We start from the raw sequence: 12,942 nt of genomic DNA, 5'->3' as shown, positions 1-12,942 counted from the left end.
CCAGGCGCCTAGGAGGAGAAGCGGGCTGGGGGCGCGGGGTTCCCCGGGCGACTCTTGCGAGGCTCTCCGCTCTTTTCCGGCTCCGCAGGGGAGAGGAGGCGGCGGCGGCGGGCGGGGATGGCGGAGGCTCCGGCGGATCGCAGGGCTCCTCCGAGCAGCGCCACGCGAGGAGGGAGCCCGTTCCTGGGCAGCGCGCCCTGTCCAAGGCGCAACCAGGAAACCGAAGCCGGGAGCGGCGATGCCGCTTCTCCTCCCGAGCAGCAGCAGCGGCCAAGATCGTCGCTCCGCCACGGCGGGGGGGGAGAGACAGATGTGTCCGCAGCTGGAAGGAGGGGGAAGGGATGCGATGGTCCAAGCCCCACCCCCACCCCGGCCAGGAAGGAAGGCAGGCAGGCTGGGGGGGGGGGAGAAGGGCTGATCTGAATGGAGACGCCGAAGGGGGACCCCCGATGGCAGCGGCAGCGCTTCCTTTCCCGGCCTCGTCCGGGATCCGGACCCCCGGGTGGAGCTGGCCCCCGACGCCCACCCCACTTTCCTTCCCCCCCCCCTCCTCCGCGCGGCCGCCCACCTTGCTCCGGATCTGGCCCGACGTGGAGACCTTTCGGATGAGCTTCTGGGGCGCCTCGTGCTCGCCTTCGCTGTCCGACGACTCGTCGGCCGGCCCCGACGCCGCCTCCGCCTCGCCTCCTCCGGGGTCCCCCGGCGGCGCCTCCACCCCGGCCATGTTCCCCCCGGGCGAGCGAGCAGCGAGCGAGGAGCGCACGGAAGGCAGGCGCGCCAGCCCGGCTCAGCCCCGGAGAGGAGCCGCTGCCGCCGCCGCCTCCGCCTCCCACCCGCCGCTCGCTCTTCCCGGGGCGGAGATAGGGGAGGTGGCGGCGATCAAAGCCAGCAGGCTCCGCCGCCGCCCCAGTCCCGCCCCGCCCGCCGCCATCTTCCGAGGCCGCCGCCGCGCACGCTCCGCGGCTCCCACCGCCCGGCTCCTCGGAGGGGCGGACGCGCCGGGCCGGAGCCCACGAGGCCGGGATGGGGGGTGGGGGTGGGCGCAGCCGGAGCTGCTCTCTCTCCGCCTCGACGGGGCGGGGAGCGCGGAGGGGGGAGACTCGGAGTGGGGAAAGGCCCGCGCGCTCCTCGTGCGCTCCGGGGAGGCGGAAGTTGCCGGGAAGAGGGAATCCCGAGGGAATCCCCCTCCAAGCGCGCGGGGCTGAAGTCGTCTCAGATCCGCGGGGGGGGGGGGCGGCACATGGACAACTGGGCGCCCTTTGGCCCTTCGACGAGCACCGGCGGGCGGGGTGGGCCAGCCCAAGGGGGTGCCGGACGGGCGTCCGGGTTGACCGGCAGCGCGGGGCCGTCGGTGGCCCTCGAGAGGCTCGTCCCTTTTGCGACGGCCCTCGTGGAAAGAAGCTCCCGCGCTTGGAGCCACGTTGTCGGGGGGGGGGGGTAGAAGTCCCAACGGGTTTCATCCAGATATGCCGGGTGGCCCTCGCCCCGCCGTCCCAGGGGCCGGTATTCACCAGGGACGGCGTTCTCACGTGACGCGCGTCCCCAGAGCGGACCCGAAGCGCAGTCCGCGGATCCTGAGCTGCGCGTTGCCTCTTTCGCAAGCAAAAAAGAGGAGCTGCAACTTCGGGGCACTTTAGATGGGATGGGAATTCGGTCGCTAATTGCTTTAACATCTGAATTAGATTTTGTATTATAATTACTTTCTCCATGATCTGAAATCTGATGAAAGTTAAAAGGGCTGAAGGAGGTAGCATAAGTGCTGCAATTATCACTATCATTATTACCATTTATAATATATAATGGACAAGGATCTATCAGAAGTACTTTTGTAGAAACAGCTAAGGCGCCTGTGCTACACAACTAGCTTTTAGCAGAACTTCCAACACTTTCTTGATTATGCCACAGTTGAACAGGAGCAATCCATGCAACATCTGTGCTGGTTATTCAGGAGGACATGCCTTTGCAGCTTCAGTATTAGCAACAATTTTAAAAGGTGTTCAAAGCACAGTTTTTCTTGCTGGGCAGACAAGAGGACCTGTGACCCTCTATTGATGGACATCATTTCCCACCACCCCAGACCATAGATGATGGGAATCGGAGTTTAAAAACCCAAAAAGTACTCATTAATTCTTCCTCGTCATCCTGGAGAAAAGTGACAATTGGGGGTGCCGCAGGGTTCTGTACTGGGCCTGTTGTTCAACGTCTTTATAAAGGATTTGGATGAAGGACTTGCGGGGCTGCTCATCTAATTAGCAGGTGACACCAAACTCGGAGGAGCAGCTAATGCCGCTGAAGACAGAATCAGGATTCAAGACGACCTTAACAGTTTGGAGAACTGGGCACAAGCTGACAAAATGAATTTCAGTTGGGGCAAATGTAAGGTTCTGCACTAAGGCAGGAAGAAACCAGGTGCACAAATATAGGATGGGGGACACCTGGCTTACTAGCAGTACACGTGAAAAGGATCTTGGGGTCTTGGTGGACCACAAGCTTAAAATGGGTCAACAGTGTGATGCGGCAGCAAAAGAAAAAGGCTGGCGTTCTAGGCTGCATCAACAGAAGTATAGTGTCCAGGTCAAATGAACAAAAAGCCCCACTTTATTTTGCCTTGATCAAACACCACCTTGCATCCTGTGTCCAGTTCTGGGCACCACAATTTTAAGAAGAATGTTGACCAGAAGGAAATTGTGCAGAGGAGGGCAGCTAAGGTGATCATAGAAGCCAAGCCTTATGAGGAACCGTTGAAGAAGCTGGGTATGTTTAGCCAGGAAAAGAGGAGAATGAGATATGATAGGCATCTTCAAATATCTCAAGAGCTGTCACATGGAAGAGGGAACAAGCTTGTTTTCTCCTGTTCTAGAGGATAGGACTTGAGCCAATGGATTCAAGTTACAAGAAAGGAGATTCCAACTGAATATCAGGAAGAACTTTCTGACAGCAAGAGCTGTTCAGCAGTGGAACGGTCTCCTTCGGAAGGTTGTGGACGCCTTCCTTGGAGGTTTTTAAGCAGAGGTTGGATGGCCATCTGTCAGGGATGCTTTAGCCGAGATTCCTGCATTGCAGGAGATAGGACATTTTTGTATCAGGTGATGCAAAAGATCTATTATGTTAGCATATGGATGCAGTACATGTTGCTACTAAACAACACAGGGAGATGTGGCCAAGAAGTCTATGATGCTCTTCAGTTTGGAGCCCCTGGATGTTGTTAGCCTACAACTCCTGTCATTTCAGACCATTGGCTAAGCTGGGGACCCAATACAGAAGAAAACGGATCTAAAGTCAAGTTCATATGTATGGATGAGTGTGTTCCTGTTTGGTACTCCAGTGTCCCGGAAAGCTGTCTGTGGACAAACGCCGACCTGAAAAGCAGGATGAGCGCTGCACCCCATAGTTGCCTTTGACTGGACTTAACCGCCCAGGGGTCCTTTACCTTTTACTTCTCTGCTCCAATGTCACACTTACAGTAGGGAAATGTCCATTGTGAAAGAAAAGGAAGTACGATCTGGCAAAGGAGAAACCCACAGGAACGCCACACCCTGGGTTGTGCATGCATGCATTGCACAAGTAAGGTAAAGGTAAAGGTACCCCTGCCCGTACTGGCCAGTCTTGACAGACTCTAGGGTTGTGTGCCCATCTCACTCTAGAGGCCGGGGGCCAGCGCTGTCTGGAGACACTTCCAGGTCACTCGCCAGCGTGACAAAGCTGCATCTGGCGAGCCAGTGCAGCACACAGAAACGCCGTTTACCTTCCCGCTAGTAAGCGGTCCCTATTTATCTACTTGCACTTGGACATGCTTTCGAACTGCTAGGTTGGCAGGCGCTGGGACCGAGCAACGGGAGCGCACCCCGCCGCGGGGATTCGAACCGCCGACCTTTCGATCGGCAAGCCCTAGGCGCTGAGGCTTTTACCCACAGTGCCACCCACGTCCCTATTGCACAAGTACTGGTAGCAAATTAACAATGCCTTTCCGTGTTGTGTCTGAAACAGACATCGCATATTAGGCAGAAGTTTGGCTATCGTTACCCACTTTCAAGACATGTCTAGTCAGTCCCTGGATGGATGAAAATCCACCCCAAAGCCCCATGCCTGTATCCCTGAGCTCCCTGGAGGAAAAGGGGGGCTGTACGTAAACAGTTACCTGAAATGTGAACATTTAGTGGTGTTACAGGCACTGGGAATCGGCTATAACAAAGTATATTTCTGCTCTAATTTAACATAGCATTAAAAAGCATTTAGTGTCTGTTTTTGCTGCTTACTGCTTAAAGAGCATCACACATTTTCTTTGGTCGGTCTGGGGATTTTGGAAACTTCCATAACTTCTGATGACCACATGGAGCCTCCAGGGAATCATAGCACAGCCCTGCCATTCACAAGACTGGCTCATAGATCGCCTCTTTCGCAGCTCCTCTGTAGCATCTTTCACTTTCAGTTTATATTTAGATTTAAATTGAGAGTATATCTAACCACCTTCAAATCAACTGGGTGGGGTAGGAAAAGAACTGCAAAGCATTAATAAAATGAGTGCTTCTGAACAAATACTGCTTTTGCAAAATGTAGGAAGACTGAAATCAGGAATTTATGATAAACTTCGGGTGAAACTTTAGTGCAGGGGTAGGCAACCTAAGGCCCGGGGGCCACATATGGCCCAATTGCCTTCTAAATCCGGCCCGCCGACAGTCTGGGAATCAGCGTGTTTTTACATGAGTGGAATGTATGCTTTTGTTTAAAATGCATCTCTGGGTTATTTGTGGGGCATAGGAATTAGTTCATTTCCCCCCAAAAAATATAGTCCGGCCCACCATATGGTCTGAGGGATGGTGGACCGGCCCACAGCTGAAAAAGGTTGTTGACCCCTGCTTTAGTTCTAATCTTCCCTTATTGACTCTCCACGTTCAGGAACGATGCTCAGTGGACATCCTTATTCACGGTCTAGGCTTACGTCATGCAACTGAGAGCTGAAAAGCAGCAGATGGAAGGAAGGGCAGTTCCCCTCCACTCTTCCTGTTGCTGCCCAGCTCCCAGCAGCAGGTCCTACAGACAAGGGAGCGCGCCTCATAGTTCCATCACCGCAGCAGGAGAGACGCCGGCTGTGGGTGTCTTGGTGCAGTCTTGCCCTCTGCTTGTGTCTTCGCTAACTTTTGTAAATGCCCACACAGCTCTCTCTCCCAGCCGTCCTCCTGGGAACCAACTCTGCAAGCCATCCCACAGGCAACCTCTCCCCAGCTCCCTAAGCCCTGTTATCTCTTCAGCTTCCAATGCCTCATCTTCCAGTCTTCTCTCTCTTCTCCCTTTGACCATTCATCATTGTCCCACCACCACTCCCCGGGCTCTGAGCCTTCTTACCTTGGTAGTTCCCTTGCTGCTTCCCACGACAAAGCAAATGTCATGGATTGATTTAGACGCAGAGGAATGGTGATAACTGAACTTATTCTTGCAAGTTATGCCTGTAGCTGAAATTATTCTACGTGGTTATGCTTGTGGCTGAAATGTTTATTGTTGTTTTATTATTTATTCATTTATTACATTTCTATATCACCCCTCGTCCAAGGGCCGCAGGGCAGTTTACAGTACGAAAACACAAAAAACACATAACATAGTAACAACCACAAAAGCAATATTCCCCAGTTTAAAAGGCTATCAATCTTTTAATTGCCTAAAGTTTAATGAAAATAGTTAAAATTCTTTTTTTGAAATTCCTTAAGTTAAATAATAAAAACTATGATATACTTATTCTATACTGGGCACAGAAGCAATTTAGTAGTACAGTGGTACCTCGGGTTACAAACGCCTCAGGTTACAAGCACTTCCGGTTACAAACTTTGCTAACCTGGAAGAGTTACCTCGAGTTGAGACCTTTGCCCCAGGATGAGAACGGAAATTGTGTGCTGGCGGCACAGCGGCAGCAAAAGGTCCCAATAGCAAAAGCACGCCTCTAGTTAAGGACAGTTTCATCTTAAGAACGGACCTCCGGAACGAATTAAGTTCGTAACTAGAGGTATCACTATAGTTGCCATCCGTCTGTCTTGAGAGACAATGGAATGTTCCTCTGCTAACTGCTCTGTTAGCATCAAAGTGACCTCCAGGATGTATGGAGGTCCTGGGCTATTCAGATGACCAGACCCCATCTTGGCCTCACTAATGTGGTCCAAAGGAAAGCAGAGCAATATGTTTGGCACCAGCTTGGCTGCAGGAGTTACTGGAGGGAGGCAGACCAGGCACCATCCAACTGTCTTAGGGAATTGTGTGGGGTTTACTCTTCTTCTCCTGAAGATATCCTGCAAGGCAGCAGAGGTTTAGGATCAGTTATCTTTCTCCTAGATGGACTCCCTCCCCAGGTGAACGAGCCCCATGTGCCCCTCACTTCCCTCTGCAGCAGGTGCAGAGGTTGTCTTCTGAACCATTGGATTCGCTATGGCTCTCGTCCCTCAACCCTTCGCATGCAGGGGAATTCCCCAACCCACCTTAGCAGGCTGGTCAAAGCCATTCCCAATGTGTGGCTGCTGTCACCTGCTGAAAGCTGCTAGGAGTCACAGGTGAGAGCTGAGTGCAGGTTGGGGACCAAAGGTGTAATAACGATAGTCATAAATACGCTTGTGATGAGTTTTTTACAAGCAGCTGCAGAAGTGGAAAGGGGGTGTGAGTAAGGGCATGTAAGGGAGTAAGGGGATGCTTGAATACAAGGGCATTGGGGGAAGAACCAAGAGGTAGAGGAAATTTGTAGAGGTGCTAGTGCCATTCATTGGTGTCCAAACTTTTTTCAAAGAGGTCCAGATTTGCTTTTTGTTTTTTAACTATATCTTTATTAATTTAAAATAAATACATTTATGAGAAAACAGACGTACATACAAGTAAACAAACATACAATCAATCAAACAAACAAATAACAGGAAAATATGGGAAACCACCACACTATAAGATACAAGAAGATTAATATAATTATCATCATATATACTCATTCTGAACACCATTATAAAACTTATAGAGAAGCAATTTAAACTGACTTCCAATTAATCTCACTGTACTTTATCCATTACTTTATATCACACAGTTACATATTTCCTATATAATTTCTTTTGGACGAATGTGGACCTGGGGCTCTGGGGTTGTGCGTCCACTCCGACCTGAAGTCATCACCAATAATCTTCTCTTACCCTGTGCAGAGATGATCGAAGATCCATGTGCATGTTTACCCTGGTGAAATCTATGTAGGAACATCATAGCATGTGAGGGGGAAAGACCTGCATGAAGCCAGGATTTCACCCTGTGGATTAATAAGGTAAAGGTACCCCTGCCCGTACGGGCCAGTCATGTCCGACTCTGGGGTTGTGCGTCCATCTCACTTAAGAGGCCGGGGGCCAGCGCTGTCCGAAGACAATTCCGGGTCACGTGGCCAGCGTGACGAAGCTGCATCTGGCGAGCCAGCGCAGCACACGGAACGCCGTTTACCTTCCCGCTAGTAAGCGGTCCCTATTTATCTACTTGCACCCGGGGGTGCTTTCGAACTGCTAGGTTGGCAGGCGCTGGGACCGAACGACGGGAGCGCACCCCGCCGCGGGGATTCGAACCGCCGACCTGACGATTGGCAAGTCCTAGGCGCTGAGGTTTTACTCACAGCGCCACCTGCGTCCCATACCCTGTGGATTAGTCTGTGTTAATAGCTCTCAAAGGACCATACTGTTTTTAAAGTTTTATTTTAAATATTTGTTCTTTTTTGAATGTGTGCTGTTTGATGAAATACGTTAAATTTTTTTGTATCTCCACTTGCATTTTGTAGTTTTATATGCATTGAATTTTGGGGCCCCATTACAGCAATATTTGATTCACATTTGTAACACTTCTTTTTATATGAAAGTCTGTGATGTGAAAATCCATGTGAAAGCACAAAGCTTTCCTACGCATGCTGTCAAAACAAAATACATTCATCTGTTTGAAATCTGAAGCAGCAAATGTTGCTGGTGGATAAATGTCTACTGCACCATTAAGCAAAAATTAGATCATTAAGAAGGTAAGTGTTTTGCACAGCAGCAAGAGCTACCCTAGTTGAGAAAGCAATTGATGGGCAAATAGCTTATATGGCACTCTGCCTCCAAATGAACTATGCGGCAACAGACTTTATTACATTAGGGATGCGATCTACAACTTCAGAGTTTCTGTAATATTGTTATGACCATTATTTCCTGGCATGCAAAGTAGATAAATTGTCTCATCTTCTGGGCATCTTGAAACTTATTTTCTGCAGACAATCAAAGCTGATTAATGGGAAATTAGATGTGGCAGGAAGGGCTTTAAAAGCCCTTAGTGCCAAGCCAGCTGCAATTTAAGTGCCATGTACCAACACATAAAATAACAAAGGAAAACATCTCTTTGGAATACTTATTAAGGAAAGGCTTGAGGTCCTGGCATGATACAGATGTCAAAACAGCTTAGTGCGCAATCCTATGCCTGCCTGCTCAGGACAGGAGACTTCTTCCAGTTTGGTTCTCAGGCGATTCAATCACATACCAGCAAATTCAGCTTGTGCTATTCTAGTGCTATTTCGAGGTCTTGTGCAATAAACGAGTGTCCCCTAAGGACTGGACTTTTTGCAATAAGGAAAATGATGGGGAAATCCGCTGGAAACAGTGCACAGCCTACAGATGTCCTCAGCAGGACCATTTAACCACTACCCCTGTGCTTACCTGGTATAGCCTGTGGACTCTATGTCTGCACCACCATCTCCCAGCACCTCCCAAATGTTAACAGCAGGAATGCACTCCTTACTCTTGTCACCTTGCCCTGGCAACCAACCTTCCCCCTTAGCCAGGGGTTGCCAGCCCTTTTGGACCAGGAAGCACATTTTGAATTTCGAGGGAGTACTAGGGGTACCAGTCACAACACGACTGCCAAGGGAGCACAGCACAGCACAAAATTAGAGACAGGGCAATACTGGTGAATTGTGTCTCCATATGAGAAAAGGCTTAACCTGTTGAATTTCTGCCTAGAAACTAGGACCAACACTGGAGAAGTGCATTAAAGGGGAGGCTGAAATAGCAGTTCTTTAGAACCCCAAGGATTCTTATTGCCTGGTGCTCTGATGGTGTTTCCTGCTTGGCAGGGGGTTGGACTCGGTGGCCCTTGTGGTCTATTCCAACTCTATGATTCTATGGTGTCCAAACAACTCTCTTATCCAGCGGTCAACAACCTTTTTCAGCAGTGGGCCGGTCCACCATCCCTCAGACCATGTGGTGGGCCAGACTATATTTTGAAAAAATTAAAAATGAACGAATTCCTATGCTCCACAAATAACCCAGAGATGCATTTTAAATAAGAGGACACATTCTACTCATGTAAAAATACACTGATTCCTGGACCATCTGCAGGCCAGATTGAGAAGGCGATTGGGCTGCATCCTGCCGCCGGGCCTTAGGTTGCCTACCAGTGCTCTTATCCATTTCAGGCTCAAACTCCAATAGACGGAAGGAGCCAGTCTGACTCATTTCACAGGAATCCATTAGAAGGCTACCAGCATGTTTCGTTTCATAGCTTTTGCTTCTTAGCAAGGAAAAGGGCTACAGACTTAACTTATCATTTTCTCTCCCCCCCCCCCCCTATTTTAAGGAAAGCCCCTGCCCAATATGTGCCAGCGAAGAAGCCCTTTGAGTAGCCACGGCTCTTGGCGAAGCAACTGTGCAAATGCCAGAGAGAACGCCCCTCCATACCTCTCCCCTTCATTACACGCTTAGGGGTAAAATCACCACACATGTGAATGGAGGGCTGACCTGGAGGCAAATCAGTTTAGCCCGCAATTAATCCCTGTACGCACATAACATCACGTTTTTAAAGTCAGCGAATCTAATATGCTTATTTATGGGCGGGGCTTCGATTATTACCTGGAAAGAGATTTTAACAAAATGAACGAATAAGTGACATTAGAGATAGTACTAGACCAGGGCCAGATTTAGGTTTGATGAAGTCCTAAGCTAGTGAAGGTAATGGGGCCCTTTTTTGTCCAGCTTTCCTTTGTCAACAACAAATTGTCACTGTTTTTTGTGTTGAATATATGCTATATGATAATTTATGGACCTAATAGGTATCTAGAGCCATTTGCACATGCAGAATGTAGGCACCCTATACAGTGTTACCTCGCAAGACAAATGCCTTGCAAGACGGAAAACTCGCAAGACGAAAGGGTTTTTTTGTTTTTTGAGTTGCTTCGCAAGACGATTTTCCCTATGGGCTTGCTTCGCAAGACGGAAACGTCTTGCAAGTTTGTTTCCTTTTTCTTAAAACCGTTAATACAGTTGCGACTTGACTTTGAGGAGCAACTCATAGCACGCGGTGTGGTAGCCTTTTTTGAGGTTTTTGAAGATTTTGGTGATTTTTGAAGCTTTTCCAAAACTTTTCCGACACTGTGCTTCGCAAGACGAAAAAAATCGCAAGACGACAAAACTCGTGGAACGAATTAATTTCGTCTTGCGAGGCACCACTGTATACAGAAATGAGCAAACCAGTGATATTTTATGGAGCAGGCTAGCAGGCGGGGCCCATTACTTACATCACAGGAGCCTACACAATACAAAACACTGTTGATATATGTAGGGTTTTTTTTAAATTTGTTTTTTATCTTATATTTTGGAAATGTACATCCAGGTTTTTTCCTTTAAATTTTTTTGGGGCCCCCAAGAGAGTGGGGCCCTAAGCTATAGCTTGTTTAGCTTATACGTAAATCCCTTTCTGCTCTCCGGCTCTTCCTCCTGTCAGGCCGGCCGGGCCATGCCTTCGCGGATGCTCTTCCTCGGTGGCGCCGGGGCCTGCGGGGTGTGCGGGGCTTCGGCGGCGTCCAGGCGGGTCCGGCTGCTCCTGCGACAGGTGGCGGCCTCGGGAAGCGGCGGCGCCGGGAGCGCCCGCACCGGCCGGGCCCGGCTTCTGCACTCGACCGGCAAGGCCGAAGGTAACGGCGGGGCCGAGAGGGCGCCTTCCCGGGCCTCCGCCGCCGCCGCCGGCTGGGGCGCCAAGGTCACCCCCGGCCCAGCGGGGACTGGGAGCCGGGTCTTTGCCGGGTCGCCTCTTGGCGGCTGGCCCGGGGATCCGGAGGACCCCACAGGATCGGACGCTTCCCCACAAGGTTGAGGCGGAAAGGGCTGCTGGAGCCACGGCACCCCCTGGCCCTCCGCTTCTGGTCTTCCTTCCCGTGGCTGAGTGAGCTTATGGGACTCACTGCCACAAGAAGAGTTCGGTGACTTCTTCTCCCAAAGGGTTTTTGTTTTTTAAAGGTCCTTTTGTGGGGTTGCTCTTCCAAGAGTGCTCCAGCCCTTCCAGTGGAACCGCTGCTTTCTCAAAAGCCACACACCTCTCTGCACCAGTATATTATTATTATTATTATTATTATTAATTGAATTTCCCTGGCCCTCCGCTTCTGGTCTTCCTTCCCCGTGGCTGAGTGAGCTTCTGGGACTCACCGCCACAAGAAGAGTTCAGCCCGGGTGATTTCTGCTCCCAAAGGATTTGTGGGTTTTTTAAAGGCCCTTTTGTGGGGTTGCTCTTCAGCCCTTACAGTGGAATCACTGCTTTCTCAAAAGCCTCACACCTCTCTGCACCAGTATATTATTATTATTATTATTATTATTATTATTATTATTATTATTATTATTATTATTATTATTTATTGAATTTATATACCGTCCGTGGGTCTCAGGGTGGTTCACAGAACAAAATCCTTAGGGGAGGAACAATCTACTTTCCTAACCTGCTTGCTGGCTTCCTAGCAGCATCTCTGGAAACACGACATCCTTTTTTCTAAACCCTGTTTCCCCTTTAAGTCTTCTCTCATTCCAGTGGGAGCTATGCTTTACCTTTTTCCTTTACGTCAATAATAATAATAATAATAATAATAATAATAATTGGAGTTGTTATTGACATGACTGGGCTCCTTCCGTTGAAATAAAGTAAACAAAAGCTACAAATTCTACAAGGAACTGGAAAAATAGGCCACATGGATAGGGATAAATAGGAAATAGGCCCCTATCCCCCCACCCCTGAGACTGGCAGTAACAGCCTTTCTCAACTGGTCTTGCTAGCTAGGGATGATGGGAGTTGTAGTCCAACAACACCTGGGGACCAGAGGTTGAGAAAGGCTGGGGACGAGCCTATATCTTCATCAATATCATTAGTCATTTCATTTCTAGGCTGCTTTATATTTTTAAGAAAAAAACCTCAGATGTGGTTTACAACACGTTTACACTACTTAGTTTATGCTACTTTTATTAAACCATTTATTGTGGATCTACTTTGGTGGGATTTCCTTCTAGCTGTGATTTTGCAGGTGGTACTAGAGGACCCTTGTCCCTTCCAATTCTACAATTCTATGAGGTACACAGAATTGCAGCCTTGCTCTTAATTTCCCAGAATAAATTTACTTAGATGCTCCATATTTCAGTATAATATAAAAGCAAACTATATGATTCTGTACCACTTTTATTACTTTGGTTTGCAGATAATATAACCGTTTAACCTGTTACTGAGGTCTAGGTTTAACACTCTGGTATATTTTAAATGTGGTCAGAAGGGACCCTGATATTTAGTGGAAGTTACTGCCACATACATGCGTTTCGGATGATATCTCAGCTTTAACTTTCCATCACATTTATTTTGATTAAAGTGCTCCTGTTTCTCTTTTGTCAATGTTCTAAGCTTCTATATGGGAACCTTTTCTACATGTTTAGCTCAGCTCTGTATGAAGTCTTTGATGCGTATCTCCTTTTGACCGTCTTGCATACTTTTCATTGTGCTTCTGCTGGGGTTGTGATCATAACATCTTATTTGGAGAGTGGTGTGCCCATTTTTCGCTCTCAGTATAAATTTCTTGTTGTCTCCCAGGCGCCCTAAGGATTTCTGAGCTTTTCCTTATCTCTTGATTTTTAAAAACCTAATAATAAGTATTTCCACAGCAAGATTTGTGTTTGT

At 49.0% G+C, this 12,942-nt stretch overlaps 2 protein-coding genes across 8 annotated transcripts in view; one reads left to right on the top strand and one right to left on the bottom strand.

Annotated features, from left to right (window-relative positions):
* DGKH (diacylglycerol kinase eta) overlaps positions 1 to 739 on the bottom strand; it is a 105,732-nt gene extending 104,993 nt beyond the window's left edge. For all 7 annotated transcript variants that reach the window (XR_013394055.1, XR_013394059.1, XR_013394056.1 and 4 more), the window contains exon 1: positions 569 to 739. Coding sequence is in view for 1 of the 7 variants with exons in the window: in XM_077933429.1 (XP_077789555.1) it covers positions 569 to 724 (156 nt within the window). In the remaining 6 variants the exon portion in view is untranslated. The remainder of the gene's footprint in view (positions 1 to 568) is intronic.
* A 9,980-nt stretch (positions 740 to 10,719) lies between these two features.
* Positions 10,720 to 12,942, top strand: part of VWA8 (von Willebrand factor A domain containing 8) — a 97,200-nt gene continuing 94,977 nt past the window's right edge. Inside the window, exon 1 of the mRNA XM_028738079.2 lies at positions 10,720 to 10,930. Coding sequence (XP_028593912.2) covers positions 10,753 to 10,930 — 178 coding nt within the window. The 5' untranslated portion in view covers positions 10,720 to 10,752. The remainder of the gene's footprint in view (positions 10,931 to 12,942) is intronic.

This window comes from Podarcis muralis, chromosome 8 (assembly GCF_964188315.1).
Source record: "Podarcis muralis chromosome 8, rPodMur119.hap1.1, whole genome shotgun sequence".
Classification (NCBI taxonomy): domain Eukaryota; kingdom Metazoa; phylum Chordata; class Lepidosauria; order Squamata; family Lacertidae; genus Podarcis; species Podarcis muralis.
This window is presented reverse-complemented; position numbering and strand designations above follow the sequence as displayed.